This window comes from Larus michahellis, chromosome 1 (genome assembly GCF_964199755.1).
Source record: "Larus michahellis chromosome 1, bLarMic1.1, whole genome shotgun sequence".
Classification (NCBI taxonomy): Eukaryota; Metazoa; Chordata; class Aves; order Charadriiformes; family Laridae; genus Larus; species Larus michahellis.
In genome coordinates, this window is record NC_133896.1 from 27,674,285 (window position 1) to 27,692,920 (window position 18,636).

The 18,636-nt window shown below is 39.1% G+C and overlaps 1 protein-coding gene across 5 annotated transcripts in view; it reads right to left on the reverse strand.

Annotated features, from left to right (window-relative positions):
• ST7 (suppression of tumorigenicity 7) overlaps positions 1 to 18,636 on the reverse strand; it is a 152,217-nt gene that overhangs the window by 11,978 nt on the left and 121,603 nt on the right. For 3 of the 5 annotated variants that reach the window (XM_074602188.1, XM_074602077.1, XM_074602169.1), the window contains exons 10-12: positions 15,751 to 15,823; positions 14,107 to 14,209; positions 4,007 to 4,157 (exon numbers count right to left, since the gene is read on the reverse strand). In XM_074602188.1, the coding sequence (XP_074458289.1) occupies positions 4,007 to 4,157; positions 14,107 to 14,209; positions 15,751 to 15,823 (327 nt within the window). The remainder of the gene's footprint in view (positions 1 to 4,006; positions 4,158 to 14,106; positions 14,210 to 15,750; positions 15,824 to 18,636) is intronic. The other 2 variants (XR_012589278.1, XR_012589284.1) reach the window with 1 other exon arrangement.

Here is an 18,636-nt window from a genome sequence, read left to right on the forward strand (position 1 = left end):
CCAACACAGTCATGTTTTCATTTTATATTTGGCAATCAATGATTAATACTGAATTATTAAAACCAGGTTCCTCGCATGCATTCTTTTTAAATGTAGCAGATCAAGTCAGGTTTCCAATATAAATCTTCAGGTCATGGATTAAATAATACTTAATCTTACCCATTTTTAAAATTGAAAATAATAAGAGAGAGGGAGGGAAATGGATTACTAAATCTGGACGGTGATGATGTCATAGGCCATCTGAGTGTGGTTTATGGAAACATCAGAATACTTGACTGAATTATAGTTTTGCAATCAAGGCATCCTTTTCCATTATCCTGTATATTATTCTCACTGTTAAAATGTCATCAATGTGTTATTCTCACTGTTCCTATGAACATCAGTCACTGAAGCAATATTTTCCTCAACAGATGTCCTAGAAGCACCGTATATTTTAGATGTTAACTACAGCCCTCTGCCACATGATAACACTCTGTTATCTTTTGCTCACAAGGCAACCGAGGAATTGGTTTAAAATTCACAATACCCTGATATTTTCCGTTGCATTTTCACTGCATTTGAAATAACTCTGGCTGTAGTTTTTGTGCAATTTTATGTATGTATTTATTCTTGATTACTATGTTTAAAGCAATAGTAAAGAAGGCAAAAATCCTCAAAGACTGTAAACCAACCTGGGCTGTAATGCTCTTCCAATATTAACCCCCCTCTCTCCATAGCATCCCCAAAAGCCAAGTACAAATACAATAATCCAAGCCTTCTATGATCTTCACATGCAACAAACCTGAGTGTCTGGACAAAAACATATATGGAGGGATGTTCAATGCTCATTACTTCAAAATCACTAACACAAGCTTTTCCTTCCAATTTGGCTTCATATTTAAACAGACAACCAAGTCTTTTATGCCCTACCCTAAATCACAGTAGTATTAAGATTCTAATGAAAATAAAAAGGGATGGTAAAGATGTTGCTTTTACAAAACAAGTGAAAAATATCTGACTAGATTTTGCTGAACTTAAACAGTCATCTTTGACATGAGACCAAATACAGAAAATTTACAGCAAACCAGTTTATTTAGCAAGGTTATCAGCCATGGAAGAAAGTGTTGTTTCATCTATATCAGTTTGTGTTTACATAAGTACTTCTCTGCCTTACTCTTACAGTATTATCCGACCCTATTTTACATTAATCAGTGCAGGTAGCAAAGAAAGAGGCACTTTGCCATTCAACCGTGTGCTCATTGTAAAAGCTGCCATAGTATTTGAGAACCCCTAGGTTTTTCCTCTTCATGTAAACAAAAGGAAACATGACACAAGTTTAGAAACTGACGGTGATGAACAAGCACCTCAGACTCTTTTGAAACTACACTTGAAACTACAGACCTTCTGTCCAGGGCACCTGGGCCAAACCCAGAGCAACTTATAACGTGGTTTCACTTGGGCTGTTTCAGTTGTACTATGAATAAAACTGTACTTTGACTGATCAAATGAAAACAGAGCAGGAAACAACGAACATTCCAGTTTGATTATGATCATTATTTTTATAACCTCACTTTTCTCAATTGTCAAATGCAATTTGGTAAAAACACTCTGTGAGAATTTCAGAGTTTAAAATATCACAAAGACAGTTCTGCATAAATTCTGTTAGAGGCTGTCTTAATTAGGAGTGACCTTATTCTCCTCACAAGTATCCAAAATGTACCCCCCAAGTGACTGACTCAGTGTACTTAATTCTGCCCAATTCCCACAAGGTCAGAACTAAACAGCATATCATATATGGGCATTAAATTTCTACATACAAGCTACTAAAGTGAGACTTCTGGTTATTTAAGCACACTGACTTAGTACACTTTAAGGACAAAGTACATAAATACCTAGAAAGAAAGTACGGGCAACTGACCATGTACTTTATGTAGATTGTTGGTTAGAACTAGTATTTAATTAAGTTTAACTTCTCTGTCATGTTTCCAGTGGTTTTAACTTACAATTGTGCAGAGATGCCAAGGAAACCTTTTGCAAGTAAAGGACATGACAGTGACATAAATAGTTCACTATATCAGTAAAGAATATTACCCAGCCTAAGATATGGACCAAAAGTTATGATTATTGGAAACCATTAAAACCCATAGGAGTCTCTATGCGTGAGCAAAATCTGAACAAAATTTTTGAGGATTGGTGCACTGTTCATCTCTCTCTGAAATCATTGAGCAAAATGAATTATGAGTTTTTCTTTAGAGGTTATGCAACAACAATAATTTACATCTTTACAGGCTACTATACAAATATTAGCTAATAAAGTACATATTCAGATTGCTGTCGTGGTAATAAGGAGACAAATCAGTTGATGTAGTTGGATTGGAATGCCCTACGCTGCTTTCAAGCACAGATGATTAGATTGCCCATGTGGCAGGATGACTGCTGGGCAGGTAGCCTCCTGTGCCAAAAGCTGGACCTTGTAAACAGCCCCTTAGGGTCTCCCCAGTCTGACAAAGCAAAAGAAGATCTATTCAGGATTCCCTGAAAAATACTGCTCCATAATGATGGAATAATAAGCCTTGGCCTAAAGGACTTCTGCAAGCATCTGAAAGAGAAGAAACGCAAACCACTGAAAATAAGCCACTGGGAAGGAAGCTATGACAGAGAAAATAATAGACTGGGAGAAATGACAGGAAAAGAGCAAGCAGGTAGGACAGAGAACAATGCAGCAGGGCAAATCCCAGGCGGCAATCACATGGATTACTGAGCAAGGTGTTCTATACACCTAGAAATAAAGCCATTGCAGGGAGCCTACACTGCAAATTAGGCAAGTTCAGGCCATTTAATACGGTGCCTGAGACAGTAAGTCACTTTTACAATGGCGGTATTAAATCATGATGACAAACCTAATCTTTTATAACAAATCTAAATGAGAACAGCAAACAGAGGAAGGAAAAAAAATGGTGGCATACTAACATATGGAGAGGCTAAAGGAGAACAGAGAAAGCAGAGCAGAAAAGGGGAACCAGATTACAGAAAGAAAAATATGCATTAAAAAAGCCCACAGTGGCTGATTCTAAATGGCACTTTTTAATTCTCTGGAAGCTGAAAAGAGCACATCTCAAAGACAGGATAAGATAATTCAGGGTTAGAAGGTTAGTATATGACTCCAACCTCCTACTCAAAGCAGGGTCATCTTCAAAGTTAGGTCTGGTTGCTCGGGGCCACGTCCAGTTGAGCTCTGAGTATCTCTGGGGATGGAGATCCCACAACCTACCAGCAACTTGTTCCAGTGCAGCACCATTCTCATTCTGAAAATATTTTCCTTATGTCTAAATGAGATTTCTCCTGCTGCAGCTTGTGTCTATTGCCTCTTGTCTTTCTGCCGTGCCCTTCTGAGAAGACGTTGACTCTATCTCCCATATTATCTCTCCACTGGGTGGAAGAAGACAGCAACTGGATCCTTCCTTCACCTACCAGATGTCCTTTCCAGGTCAAATTAAACGAGCTCACTCGGTGTCTTTTCCTACTTCACGTGTTCCAGCCCCCTGTACATCCTAGTGGTCCCCCACTGGACTCACTCTAGTTTGTCAATTAAATACTACCAAATAGTATAAAACAAAACAGTATTTTATGTTGTTATTGCTGTTTGGTTTTTTTTCTGCTTATAAGACACTTTCATAATTTCCCAAAATCAAAGCATTCAAATAATGACAAACAAATCTCTACAACTCTGGAATATGGAAGGTAAAATACTAATTCCCTTATCCATGAGTAAGGAAATATGTCACAAAGAACATGGAAAGTTTTGTTCAGTGTCCCACAGAAAACAAAATCCAAGACTGCAGAACCCTTTTTCCTCATTAAATGAAGTTTGTATTTTCACTTTGATTTTCAAGTATTTCAGTGCTGGTGAGGATACAACTGAACTCCAAAATTCCCACGTACCATACTTCACAAAAAGCTATTATTTTCTCACGACATTCAATAAAAATATTTTATTAGCTCCTTTTAAAGAAAGAAAATTACTTACTGCCTTCCCATGTACAGTGTAAGAGATTCAATGCCCCCTCTACTCTTTTCCAGTGTTGAAGATGAAAGAAAGCGTATGCTATTGCTTCACTGTCCCCTCTCTTCAGAATATGTTCAGGGGGCAGAATTAAGCTTTTCATTTCTAGTAGATACTGCAATAAAAAAGCAGAGCACAATTATTTCAGAGGTAATAAAAAACACAAAAAGCTGCCTGCGATTCTACAATGCACACTGGAAGGTCTATTTCCCTAAAGTACTTTCCCTCATAAGTGTTTCATCAAATGTGTAACATCACCAACTGCACTTGAAGATAATTATTGAATTATTCCCAAAGACTAAGATATGCTGACAGATGGTTAATGTTCTGCTCTTCAGCTGTAGTGGGGGACTATAGAGAATTTCAAAATGAGATGTCTCTCTTATCAAAGGAGACGGAAAAAAGGGCTCAAAGCAGAAAAGAGATTCTAATTGCAAAAGCTTTTTAATTAAAAGTCTTTATAATGAAGACATTAAGCGGTTTGAAGCCCATAGTCTTTCTATAAGGAAACACGCAGTACTCATACTTTGCACACAGGTTGCTTTACTGCGTTGTCATCAACTGGTTGCTAGGTCTATGAACATGCAAGGCTTGCAGCCAGGTAAGTAGCTACCAACAAGTTACAAAGCAAAAAAAAGGTACAAAATGTAAAAAATACCCGATTTCCAGAAAAAAAAAGTATTGGATGCTTAAGCTTGCTACTTGAAATACTTATTGAAAATGGTATTAAAATGAAAAACACCACTGACTAAACCCACAAGCAATTCTTCCTGTTACTGGATCCCTCATAACAGAAGAGGATGAAACAGACAGAGGGTTCATGCCATGGGAGAAGACAGAGGTCCTGGCCTTTTTCCTCCTTCCCCAGCCCATGAACTAGACCACTACCAGTTCAGCAGACATTATCACTGATGCTACTACATTCCAGTTAGTGGAGGGGAAAGATACAGCGGAGGGGAAAGACACATCACTTGCTGGCATGCTTTACAGGGAAAGGGAAAGGCATGACAGACAGAAATCACAGGCTGCCAAATCAACTCCTGTTTGTCAGTTCGCCTTTGAGAAGGGTAACATTTCCCAGCTGTACGCTGACTGCTCTTCAATAGCATAAGGAAACTGTCGCTCTTTTCCAGGATGCCCAAGAGCAAACGTTCTCACCACCAGACTATTTAAGTTAACACAAGAGGCAGCAGGTGAGTCAGGCAGTAGGCTTCAACACAAGGTTCAGAAAGGAAAGTTTTGGTTAATCATTGGCAAAAAGAAAGTGAGCACATAGACCCTCCACTTCATTGAGGTCTCTGTGCCTACACACTGGTCTTCGCTTTGGTCTGGAAGAAGGAGGTCTGCAGGAGCCAGGACTGAGCAGGCACCTAAGAGAAGGCACTTGACGCCAGAGGTGTAACAGAGGTGTGTGTGGTGTTAAACTTCCGCAGCTCCTCTTAAATGCTGACTTCTGTGAAGGGGGGACTGCAGGGCATGCTTAAGCACCCGCTCAGTGTGTGAGCTGGTGCAGAAAAGAGGAGAAAAGAGGGCAAAAGAAATACACGAAAACTGAAAATCAGCCTTGGGGAAAGGAAGAGGAAAGGCCAGAGGGAACCGAGCTCAAATAGCATGATGGCACGGAGTCACCCCTTCTCCTGAAGGAGCCTGGAAGGAGATAGCAAACAGGTAAAGGATTTGAAGAGACCATGATCAAAGCAGAGAACTGTCAACCCTGGGACGTAGATAAATACTTCACAGAGGAAAGAGAAATTATGTGTGTTTCTGATGCAGGTAACAGCATTAAAGGAGGAGAAACTGAATTAGCAGTTGGAGTAATATGTGTGAGACTTGGATTTTCTCTAAAGCCTTTCAGAAAAATTTGAGAGAGCTCCAGAGCAAGTGGATTAATGGAAGAAGCTGCAATTCAGTAGGCAGGACAGGGGATTAGAGTGACAGAGAGAACAGAATAAAAAGCTGACAAGAGGCAGGGAACTGCCAGGCTTACAGAGATACAGCAAATGTTCTTATTCACTGCCCTAATGAATGTGCCACCCTTTTAAAATCACACATTGTATCTGTTGAGCAGAATGAAATACAGCTGCAAAAGCTGCAGTTTTCGATCTGTTTTATTAATTGAGAACGTAAGTCTTATTTCCATATTCCAAAAGTAAATGAGAAAGTAAGTTCTCAATATTTAAATATTTCAATCAAAGGAAAAAAAACCAACCCCAAAGCATGTCACTATTTGTAGGAAAAGAATAACCAGAAAGGCATGTCCTATTTCGAGGAGTGTTGAGATAAAAACATGTTATTTTGATTCTTATGTACAGCTTGTTATCAGTGATTAAAAACAAATCAAGTGGAAATACCACATGGAAGGATATATCTTGACACTTGCAAATCATTCTTAGTCCTCACTCAGTTGTGTTGTTCAGTCTGCATTTTTCTCAGTTTCAGAAAGAAAAAACTATTTTTAAAAGTTCCTCAGATCAAAGATGTGAAACACTCCTCCCTCATTACTCTATCACAGCTACTTTCCCAAACAAAAAGTCCATAATCTGGTTTGGTGATATTCAAGAAGACCCACGCACAAAGTTGATGGATGGCTCAAGTCTCATTTGGGCTTCATAATAGTTTTTGTTTTACGCACAAAGGTCAGCCCCACCTTTTGGGCATACAAGCTGTCAATGAATTTATTCTGGAGGCATTTCCAGCAGGAATGTTAATTGCACACAGCCCCAGAGAGACCTCGTCTGGAACACCTGTACAGTTCTCATCAGGCACTTTCAGAAACGTAAAGATCAAATTCCACAAGTACAGAATAGAGCTAATCAAAGAAATGGTAAGCCTGTTTTGCAAGAGGGCACTTGAAAGTCTCCATCTGTTTAACTTTTCTAAATACAGGTAAGGGGTATCAAAAAAGTACCTAGCTGTAGGTAGGGCTTGATTATTACGGAAGGAGTGATATGACTGTCCACGAAAATGAGGATGGTCTTGACGTCCTAGAATATCATACCCATTCATGCATTGCTGTATTTTCAAGGAGAGTTCAAGAGCGCAGAGGGCATTCAGGTTCCTGGAGGTTTGGCTGACAGGGCTCAGAGTCTACCTGAAGATAGCACGGCCAAGGGCAGCCCCCTCTTATGGTAACTGCAGGCTACTGGCACCCAGATACTCGACAGGCAGGACCGAGTCCCAGCAATCTCCTGGGTTTCTAGCAGATTGTCCATTAAATCATCACAGTCCCCCTGAAACATTTTGGATTGGACAAGGCGACAAATTCCAGTGAAATGAAATTAAATTAAAAAAAAACAATCATTCTTCAAAAACTACCCAATAAGTTGCAGTCCTCATGCTGCCCATATAATGTGTGAGTCACAGTCCTGATGGACTTCTGTGTGCAACAAGTACCTTCAGCTCTTGGGAAAAAACAGCCAAAAGACATCTGATTATAGTTTCCAAGAGGCTGCTACCAAAGATACTACACTAGACAGGTACAGTCTTCTCTTCAGCCACCAAAGACTTCAGGGTGGGAATCTGACTATTTATATCTCAACATTTCCAAAGGCCTCAGTCCAGAGCACAGCCCTTGTTCTTACAGGACTAATATGGACACAAGATCCTAATATACCACCACCAAGTATGAACTTAATCTGGCTTTACAAGCAAACAACCTACACCTCTTGACAGAACCCCTATTAACTGTAACTCCTGATACACTGTCATCCTTTCAGAGTCAACTATGATCTTTAAAATTTAAGTAATAAAACTTCACTACCTTTTCAATACTTCGAATACACAGGGAAGACAGGAGCCCAACGTCATCCTGACAGGGCTCTGAACCCAGGTGTCGTTCCACTTTGGAATGTCAAGTAACAGACTGAATAAAAAATTTAGCAAAGAGCTAACCATCATGGAGGAAATGGAGATGGCAAGCCCAGCACATCTCCAACTGCATTTGTTTTTCAATGAGGACTGAAGAAGTTTAACTAGAACAGGAAATGGCACATCACCACCATCTGGGGTTATCATGTTCCTTTAAAAAAGGAATCAGCTCAGAAAAGACAGTGTAGAAAATGTCAGCCAGAATGACCCAGTCTTAATCAAGTTCTGAGTGAAAACTAAAGTTGCGCAATGATTTCTGTCATTAACAGATGGCTCAGTCAGCCCTTCTCCACTGCATTGTTTTGGCTTGGATTTTTCTGGTTGTCCTTTTTGTTTTTCTAGTCTCTCTCTTCTCTCACACCAAACTTTTTCCTGTCAACCCCCTGAAATTTCGGAGTTACAAAAGTCTAACGGTGCTTCCACAGAGGGCTTCTATGCTGGTTACATTACGTTGTGATAGATATTGCTCAGCTATAGCCACTCTGTACACTTATGGGAATATGCCTTTTAACGAGCATTTGGAGGATGACAATGGACCTTGTACACATGAAGTGCAACATGGTAGAGTTTATATTTCCCTTACTTGATTGAATATACATTATTTATTTCATCATACTGACAGCACTCTGGCTCCTAATTCTCCTCTGCTGGGAGTGCTTTTAACATTCCACATTAATGAGCTACTTTAGTGCCCTTTTATAAAATAAATCAACCTATCTCAGGCAGGTTTCCTTCTTTTCCTCAACTGTGCAATTTGCCTCTGAAATTACAGCTCAGGACGCAAATAGGCAATAGTCACTCCTGCACCTGTGACAGCATCCCTCCAGGCCAGAATATGAGAATTTAACACTGTTTGAACAGGAACTCTCCTCCTCCCAGCAGGATGAACAGCACAAGCTTAAAACAGTTACAAAATACTGGTTTCTACATGCCCAGAGAAGCCACTTTTAGGTCACCTTATGAGTTCTCATTGGATTGATGGTAATTAAGAAGTTTGGCCTTTTTGCTGGAGATAGAAAAACAAATCACCATTTCACTGAACAGTTAAAAACTCTCTTAAACATGTCTGGAATAGTTTCTCTGTAATATCATGGGGTGTGTGGAACAGACTCATTTCCCATGGTATATGAATTTGTTTGCATTATTTGTTTCTATTAGCAACTACAACTTACTAGAAACCACACAAGCATACAGACAGACACAGTTCTTATTAAAAAAATTTAAAGTAAGAAAGAAATGAGAAGGGATGAAATGGAGAACAGATAAGTCTTTGAAAGTGTTTAAGTCAATTATTTGTTATATCTTTTTAAGAAACTGTTTACATGCAAAATTGGCGTTTCTTAACGTAATATCAATGTTTAAGTTGTCTGATTTAAATGCAGCAAACTTCATCAGGTACTCTCTTTAAATCAACTCAGCCCCTGGCTTACATAGCAAACCCATACAACCGTGTGCTGTGCACACTTTTGACTCACTTTTAACAACTAGATATATGGACCATCATATGTTTTCTCTTCCTTTTGACTTTACTGAATAGCTCACGTCTCACAGATCACAGAAAAGAGGGGGGGCTTTTCAGGAGGAATTTGAATGCAGGGAGGGAGCCTTGCAAATCAGTTCAGAAAGGGTGTTCCACAATTGAGGAATGTCCCAGATACAGCTGGGGCACTTTATCAGCGTTAGCTTGGGATAGTTGCATTACATATAAGTGGGGAAGCTCCAAACACAACTTATAAATAATACTGATGAAGTCTGGTGTGTGTATTCTCCATGACACAGGATGTACTACACTCTTTTCCATACAAAACCCTCCGGAATTACAGTGATACCCCAACTGCTTCAGTGGCAATAAAATCCTTTTTGTTTAACTCTTAAATTTTTGAGCAGCATGTTGTCAGACAGTGTCAGCACATTTCCTTGGGACCAAAACTCCACGGTGCACGGCACTACACTAAAACAAAAGGATACCAGTCTATAGAATCTCACTTAAGACAAAGATGGTTGAAAAAAATATTCAGAAAAATCTTCACAAACAAGTGATATAATTTGTTGTGATTCTTCTCACAGTGAAATTAATTCACAGTTCTTTGCTTTGTTCTCTTTCCTGCTGTACTGCTGACTCCAATCTGCTACTGGTTATGTTTTTCTCCTACTAAAAAGAACCCTGAAAACTCTCTGCCTGGTGAAGTGCTTTCTTTTTACATGGGCAATCTCTGCCGAAGTATAAAGCTGCAATTTGCTGTAGCTGAGTTGTTTCAGTAACATAAACAAGACAAACTGCAGAGACGTAATATCTTTTATCAGATATTTTTCTGGTACAGCTTAAAAAATTAAGCCACTTTGAAGCACATAAATCTTTTTACAGGTAAGACACGTTCAGAATGAGAACTCTTGATCAGTTTGACATTGCTTCCATTTTTGCTGCAGTAAAGAAGGAGATCACAGTTGACACACCTGAGCTGGCCTTACCCTGCACAGCTCAGCTTCCAGAAACAGCACAGCCAGGTCAGCTGCCCAGCTCCCTGGAGAGATCTGGCAGGCTGTGCTGAGCTCTGTATTGCCTTTGTTCAATTAAACCAAATTCTGATACTCCACGTGTCATATCTTGATTCCAGCGTATTGCAAAACCAATGTGAATTTATCAACCATGGCTGAGAGTTAATGGACTGATCTCTGGGAATTAAATTGTCATTGAAATGTACTAAAAAATGGAAGAAGAGATCTGTGTCAAAAGAAGGTTATTTGCTGGAAGGGTGGCTGCCTGAAGAAAGAGTCGGCCATACTAGGTCTCTGTAAAAGGCATTTTTGTGCAGACAGAAAACAAAACCCAAGGTGATGCATAGTCATCTAGAATCAAAAAAAGTGGGTGCCAACCCCTTCATGACATACATACTGAGAGGACACCCAGAACCATGCATACACACTGGTTTCTACGTGGAAGGTAGGTGTTTTTGCAGGGTTTCTCACCTCTATGTAAAGATGGAAATCTGGGACTTTTTAACTGCTTCTTCTTAAGGGATTCCTACATCTTCAGATTACATTCAAAAGAAAGTATAAGAAGTATATTTGACCTCTGCAACATCACTATGGAACACTGGACTGCAATCTGGCCATAATCTCCTAGGGAAAAACCAGCAGCATTGTAAGAATCCCATGGTTGTTTTACACAAACCTGCAATAATTCACAACGGGAGACCCAGTCTCCCTTTCTTGCTTAATCCAGCTCAGCAGCATCTCTCCATGTGTTCAGAGTTTGTTCCCTGCATTCCATTTGTGTCAGAATCTCATTAGCAAAAATCTGCTATTTCCAGTTAAATGTCTTGAAAATGCATACCCAGTAATAATTTTTTTAATGTGATAATTATAAATTTTAATAATTTTCACTGAAAATGGTAAAATCTCATTTTGAGACAAACCAGAAACATATTGAACCATTTTTTTTTCTCTTAAATAGTGCAGTTCCCTGCTTTCAAGGCTTCTGCTGGAAACTCTGCGAAGGCTTTAAATCATTTGTCACCTTTGTAACTTATTTCTTCCTCAGTCTGAACAAGCGATTCATGAGTCTTTAAATGCTAAAGAAGCTCTGAAGACATATTAGTTTTGTGGCACTGTTAGATTTCTTGTGATGCTGCTTGCTAAAACTTATCTCCATTTCGTTAAGAACAAATTGGATAGGACTTCAATCATAATTGAGTGGAAACTGAGTTGTAATATCCATACTGTGCATAAAATTATAACAAAAAATATATTTTTGCCACCTTAATATCCTTTAGCTAATAGCAGAAAGCATAAGTGTGAAAGCAGCAGTGCTGGGTTTAATCTGTATTAGGATGCACTGTTTTAATGTTAAAATATGAACTAAAAAAACCTGGAGTCTGCTCCCATTACTACCTTGTTATCCAGATACATTATATGTTTCACAAAATGACAGACTTTGGAAAACCGAGGGAATCAATTAACCGTGTGAACTGACTGAAAAACTCAGGAACTTAAGTGAGGAAGAGGACTGGAATATCTTTATAACTAAAGTACCTAAAATAACACACAATCTGCATTTCATACATGGGGATACTTGTCAGAAAGGAGATTCAGCCTTGTATTGAACAACCACAGAAACAGAAGCTGGCTAGTGAGAAGGAGGTCACAAAGTGACAAATGAAATTACTGATCTACAAGAAAAGCAGGCTCTTGGAGGTCTGGAATTGCAGCGGTTATGGAGCAACTGCCACAACTTACGGTAAGGTAGATTTTGCAAAGGAAGTCAAACCAAAGAAGAGCAAGCTCTTAGGTATAAACAGAAAAAGAACAAGCAAAAAGGTAATAAATGAAGCCTTAGCCTCAGTTTCATGTCAGTGCAGAGCATGGAGACAACAGCAGGATGGACACATTAGGAGCATGTACAGAAGTGGAGGCCACTACAGCCAATGATCTCTGGCCCTGAACAGTGAATGAACCAGTCCCAGAAATGGCCAGACTACTGTAACTGACTTAAAATAAAAAGATCCCTACTCAGAATCAAGTGATACAGTAATGCGAGAAGTAAATGCCATGCCATTCATTTAAAGAGGAGGGAAACAATATGTGTTACTATGGAATCATTAGTATGCAAACTGTTAAAAAAGATTTTGATGGAAAGAATTATTGAAACCATGGTGGTAAGTGAGGAAAACGGAACAGGGTCCCAAGGATTGCTCATGACAGGCTAAACTGATATCTTTGCTTGGCAAGATAGGTAATGTTTTAGACAGCAAGGACAGAATACTCTAACTGGGCTTCAGTAAAACATTCAGAAAAGTTCACCCAGCACAGGATTGGAATAGAGAGTTAAACAGGCAATCAGGCAGAAGAGCAATATCAATGGTTGTGTTGGTGGAAGAACCATTGGGATGGAAGAAAGTAAACAGAGTTCCACATAAGCAGTCCTGGAACCAAACTTTGTTTAATATTTTCATTTTATAGCTTGGCATAAAAATAGAAGATCAGCTAATAATACAAAGGGACTCATCTCACCTAAATCTTGTTGTCTAAAAATCAGGCTTTTACTGGAAAATAGTTGCTCCTTTCATAGTCAATGTAGAAACAGGCACCTCGGAGGAAAAGTCTGTCTAGAGATGTCTAAGATAGTTCCTTCTTTCCACTGCCTGTAGAGGAAGTCTAGATGATTTTATTAAACAAACAGTCTAACTTTCATATAGCTAAACCATGCTATTCAGCGGTTGGCATAACAGATACAGCTCATACAGAAAATATTTAATTCCTGCAATGCATGAGAATGAACTTTCTGCAATCCATGTGTATATATGGGAGAGGTTTTGGTTTTATCTTCATCTGACTTGGTATTCAGCTGTACCTAATGGATAGGCTCCCTACATTAACACGCACTAGTCTTCTGCTATCCAGTGGAGGCTGTTTACTTTCAAAGGGCAATACTGGTCCAAAGGTTTGTGGGGTGAATTTCAGAGGCAGATCTCCAAGGGCCAAAAACATCTGCCTCTAGTTTGCCTTTACAATGAACTTACAAACTGCAATGCTAAATATCAGGTGATGAAATAATAAAATACATTAGTCTCTAGTAGCCCCTGGGCAAGATTCTTACTGCTGAGATACATATCTAGAGAGGGGATTAGGGAATTAGAACATAAATCCCTTTTCTTACTTTGTAGTTCTCAGAATTCTTCATCTCTGAGCTTTACATTCTCAGAACTTAATGACAGGGTGCTGCATAAGGAATTACTAATGCAACTTATATGAAGCGCACCATGAACTCCAAACACAGGTTCCTTTGTATAGTATGCCAAAAACATATTCTTACATGTAATCATCAAAACAAATAAAACATGCTATTTTGACCTAGAAGATCTTTTAGGGCTATTTGGTAAATAATAATCTGTCTTTATGTATGGTTCTATCCTGCAGCGTAGCATTTGGTGGCGTCTACTACGGCAATCCACCGTGTAATTGTTGCTCACCTAGAGGACTCACTTCAGCTAAAATTTCAAGTTGCATGGTCCAGAGCAGAGGACATTGAATACGAAATACCAAACAAAACCACTGTGCATACTGTGCATACTATCAGCTTCTTTCCCTTCCCATTGTTTTCTCCCCTTTCCACAACATCACTTGTTAATCTAACACAGAAATCAGGAGTGAGGTCCTCAGCAGTGTTAAAGCTACAACAATGCTTTCTCCATACTCACTTTTGGCACATGTGGATTAAATTCTACTGCTCTGTGAATAGCTTCTACTGCATTCATCTCTGCCGTGCTCAGCCCTCGCCTTGAGGCAGCCTCTGGAGAAAATCTACAAAAGCAAAGAAACAAACACATTTGGTCAGAAATGCTAGTAAGAAAAAGCCAGAAAATGAATCTAGAACACGGGCCCACATAACCAAACTGAGTCAATTTCCTATGCTCTCCAAACTTCCATAGCAAGTGGAAACTCTGAGTGATCTATTACATCATGGCCAATGAAAATCCCAGCAGAAGTGGAAAGCATGTTTGCATCTAATCACGGCAGAAAGTCAGTTCAAACAGTCCTTTCTCTGTCACTAACCTAAATTTGCTCTAGGTAGCTTGCTAAGGGGCATATTCAAGACTGAAGTTGCAGAAAAAAGAAAAGAAAAAAATACCACAACAATGCCAAATTATTGTTGGAGGGTTTCTGTTAAAAACAGGTTTGGGGAGGTTTTAGGGAGGTTCCCAACCCAATGCCCCTGGGTCAGGTTGGGATAGAAGCACGATGCAGCAGCAGTAGCGGGTGGTCTACTGGCCGCAGCACCATTGAGGGTAGCATGCCCAAACTGTGGGCAAATCATCTGCCCCAGTGAATGAAAAACCAGACCATGCAATCTCTTTCTCACCTCACACCCCACGGCTAACTCCAGAGCTGTACTTGGCAGGCAGACACCACAGGGAAAGCTGTGACAACCTTAGCCCTGCCCTCCCAAGCTGGAGTCGCTGTGTAGGGAGGAAAGATGTTGCAGTAGGTACTGGCGATCTACAGGATAAAAAGAATGAAAGAAAATTACTTAGATCTTGATGTGTACATACACTTTAAAAGCAAAAACTGTCAGGATGTCAGTCAAGAAAATGGCTTTCCACTCTACTTGCTTTCCAACTTTAGGGAGGCATTCGACCCTCAGGTGCACAGACACAACTCTGCCTGGGATTTGTGTGAAGGCATCTGAGAGCAGAATCGGGATTTTTGAGCTTCATCTCACAAGGAGCTGAGCACCCTTTCAGAGTGGCCAGTGCTCTCAAGTCCACAGGCACGAAGTAGATGTGCTCAGCACCTTGGAAGGTTGAGACCCAGGAGAAAACCATAACAGGAATGAGCAGACATTTGTGTCTCTAAAAATATGAACGTCATCTACCTCTCAGAATCCCTGACATAGTAATGCTAAATCCACCTGCCGCTATTTAAGTAGATGAGAAGTCTTCTGACAGCACTGGTAAAATGACATTGCTACCAGCGCATCCGTATTTATTTATTACCTTTTTGTGGTCTGGTTTACACAAAGTTGAAGAGGTTCAGCCACACAACACCTTTTAGTTGCATCTTCATTTTACTATCTAGGAAGCCAAAGCTCACCAAGACAGTATATGTAAAACTGAAACAAGAATTGAATTTATGCTATTTCTCTTCTTTTCTTCTTCTGTAATATTTGAAGTGCAATGTTTGATCACTGCAAATTTTTCTGATATATATAAAGTCATTTTATGAATTTACGGCAGGACTGAATTCTCCTGCTAACCCAGCAGATTGTTAGGGTGTGGGCTCAGCTAAGAGAAATCTTGAGTTAAATCAGGAATTTTGCTGGACAGTGGTTCTTATGCACTTACTTGTCAGAGACAGCTCTGGCTTTGAGCAATGCAGCTGTGTAACATATTGTTGCTGATTTTGGTAAGCTTATATCTGTTGAAAAGAAAGAAAAAAGTAAACATCTGACAATGTAAAAGTCTGCAGAAAGAAAAGTGTTTGATCGATACTTCTGAGTATGCATGGCATACGCAAATATATTACATGAATTCAGAACACTTTCTGATCTTGGGGCTTATACTCCCATGTCACATGGATTTTTAAATTTCCACCCAATATACAGGCTTTAAAAACCTGTGTTAATGACCACTGGAACGTCTACTTATGCAGCAACTGAGTTCATTAGAGAACTAATTCAAAGAGTGACATGATAGAGACATAACAAAAGAATTCGTTACTTCATACATAAATGTATAGGTAACCTGGAATACATGAATTTTTCCATAGTTAACGAAACATCTAAGTAATAGCTGAGGGCTATCTTATTCACTCCTCTTGTTTTCACTCAGAAGCAGTTGTCTAATTTGAATACATGGCAGCAATACAAGTTAAGACAGCTATTTAAGTAATAATAGATTTGACTTGCAAGCAAACAAACATTAGATTTATTGCAGTTAAAGATCAACAGTACAATAACTTCTCTTAAGCAAATCTTGGACCAAAATATTCACCAGTCTCTGGTCATTTTATGTTGTTCCAAAGACACACAGGAGCCATAAACCTAACTTAATCCATTAGTTCAAATTAATTTACACCTGTTCTCTACCAGTGGATTGGCACAAAGCATCCAAAAGGTAGAGAGAAATGATGCTTAAGAGAATTGAGTTATAGATTTGTTTCCACTGTTACAGAGAATTGACTTCCACACTAGTGATCTACCCAGCAGACACATATTATATAGTGACTGAAATATTACAGCATAAAAAAGTTAAAGATTACAGCTAAATGGGAAAAAAAATAAAAGCAACAACTCCCACTAAAGGCTGGATTCTGCAAACACTTCTACACACTGCAATATTACAATATTATAGCTTCTTATAGTAAATAACAAATACACAGCATAGTAAACACAAGGCACTTCACAGTAAAAGTGAAGAGCAGCTAATCTGACTATTGTTGTAAGAAACTATCTGTCCCTCAGTTTGTCATTAAAGTTGATTAGAAAGATGAAATTACCATAGAGCCAGGTAACTTTAGGGTTAAGAGAAACTTGTGATTTACTGAACTCCAGTGCCTTGCAAGACAGGGCTCCAAAAAGGAGTTAAAGAGGACAACCAAGTCATATCTCAGCAGTCACCATCCTCCACTTACTAACAACCAAGCAGAACATTGTTCTGTTAGACAGGAAACATTGACAGAATGACTGAGGCACTTTGAAAATGCTACCTGTTAAATCATCTCTATTGTCTTTTTATGCACTTGCACCTCACGTATGAGATGTAAAGATCTTGTTGGATGCTCCGCTATAATATATTCCAACTGTAATTTCACTGGAGTGTGTAACTGTAGTTACTAAAGTAATTAAAATCAACAGCATGCAAAGCAGTCTGGGTGATAGATATGTTAATTACTCCACTAATAGTAGCTAGCTACAGAAACAGATGTGAGAACATCTTCAAATCACAGGAGGAGAAAATATTTATAAGTACCTTCAAAACCCCTGCTTATACCAGCTTTTCCTTAACATTAGGAATTAAAAGTTATTTCCAGCAAACAGAAATACCTTTTTCAGAACATACTGGTCTCTGTCCTTCAGTATAAACCTTATTCATCAAATCATAAATGGAGAGAAAGGTAGAAGAATGGAAAAGGAAAAAGCAAACTAAGAAAACCAACGATGTGCTGTCATTTATAACGTTTTAAATTGGTCAACAGAATACCTTATTTTCCCCTTACCTGCAAGTGTTTCTCTGGGCCATGAAGCCACCATTACCTCACGGCAAATATCTTCCCTTGCACCAGTTCGAGTCTAGTAACATTGGTTCAGGATCTGACCATTACAAAATTTTGCATGAATGACACAGAACAAGATGTCTACCTAGAAGTCCCTGGAAATACATTTTCCCGGGCAAAAGGAAAACTTCATATAAAAGAGGACCAAGAAGAGAATGTTTGCCTGTACTTCTTCAAATAATGCAGAAAGAGCACCACTTTTCTATCTGTTTGAAGGAGCTGAAAACTAGGAGGAATCAAGAGGGTCTGGAGTACATAACTGATGTAGCAGAGGAAAAACAGTTGTTATGCCAATGAAAGCTGCTGGCTCGATTTCATCAAAGAAAGCAGGTATGCCAGCAAAAGCCAGAATGACATCAAGAAAATGGCAATTCAGCCATTAATACACAATCCATGAGGTTAAACAATGAGACCACTCAACACACAAAAAACCTCTAACAACATGTATAAAGGCTGCTTTCTGCATCAGATCATTGCTACTTGAGTGGAGAATGTTCAGTGGAAGTTGAATGGACCAAGTTGTGAGGATTATTACAATTCTTGACTAAGAGATTAAGATATTATACAGTAGGAACTGAGCTTGATACAGGATTAAATATACCAAAACAAAACACCATTATCACAAAAGAGCATCTTCTAGTATGTAGTAAGTGCTCCTGAGTTGGAAATATCTGTGCACATAGATTGCAGGACGATCCACAATGAACTGCTGGCATCTGTAAGGAAGGGAAATGTGGTGAGGTGCGGTGAAGCTCAGGTACACGACCTAAGTCATTCCCGCAGAAGAAATGGGATTTCTCAAGAAATTTTGTGTTCAAGCTGATCACCCATGGTCAAGAACAATAAAATCAAACAGAAAGACTGGATTTTTTTGTAACAATCCAAATGAAATAAAGTCTGAGAGAAGATACAACTGTTCCCTATGCATGCCCATAAGGAACACCAGGAAAGGAGGA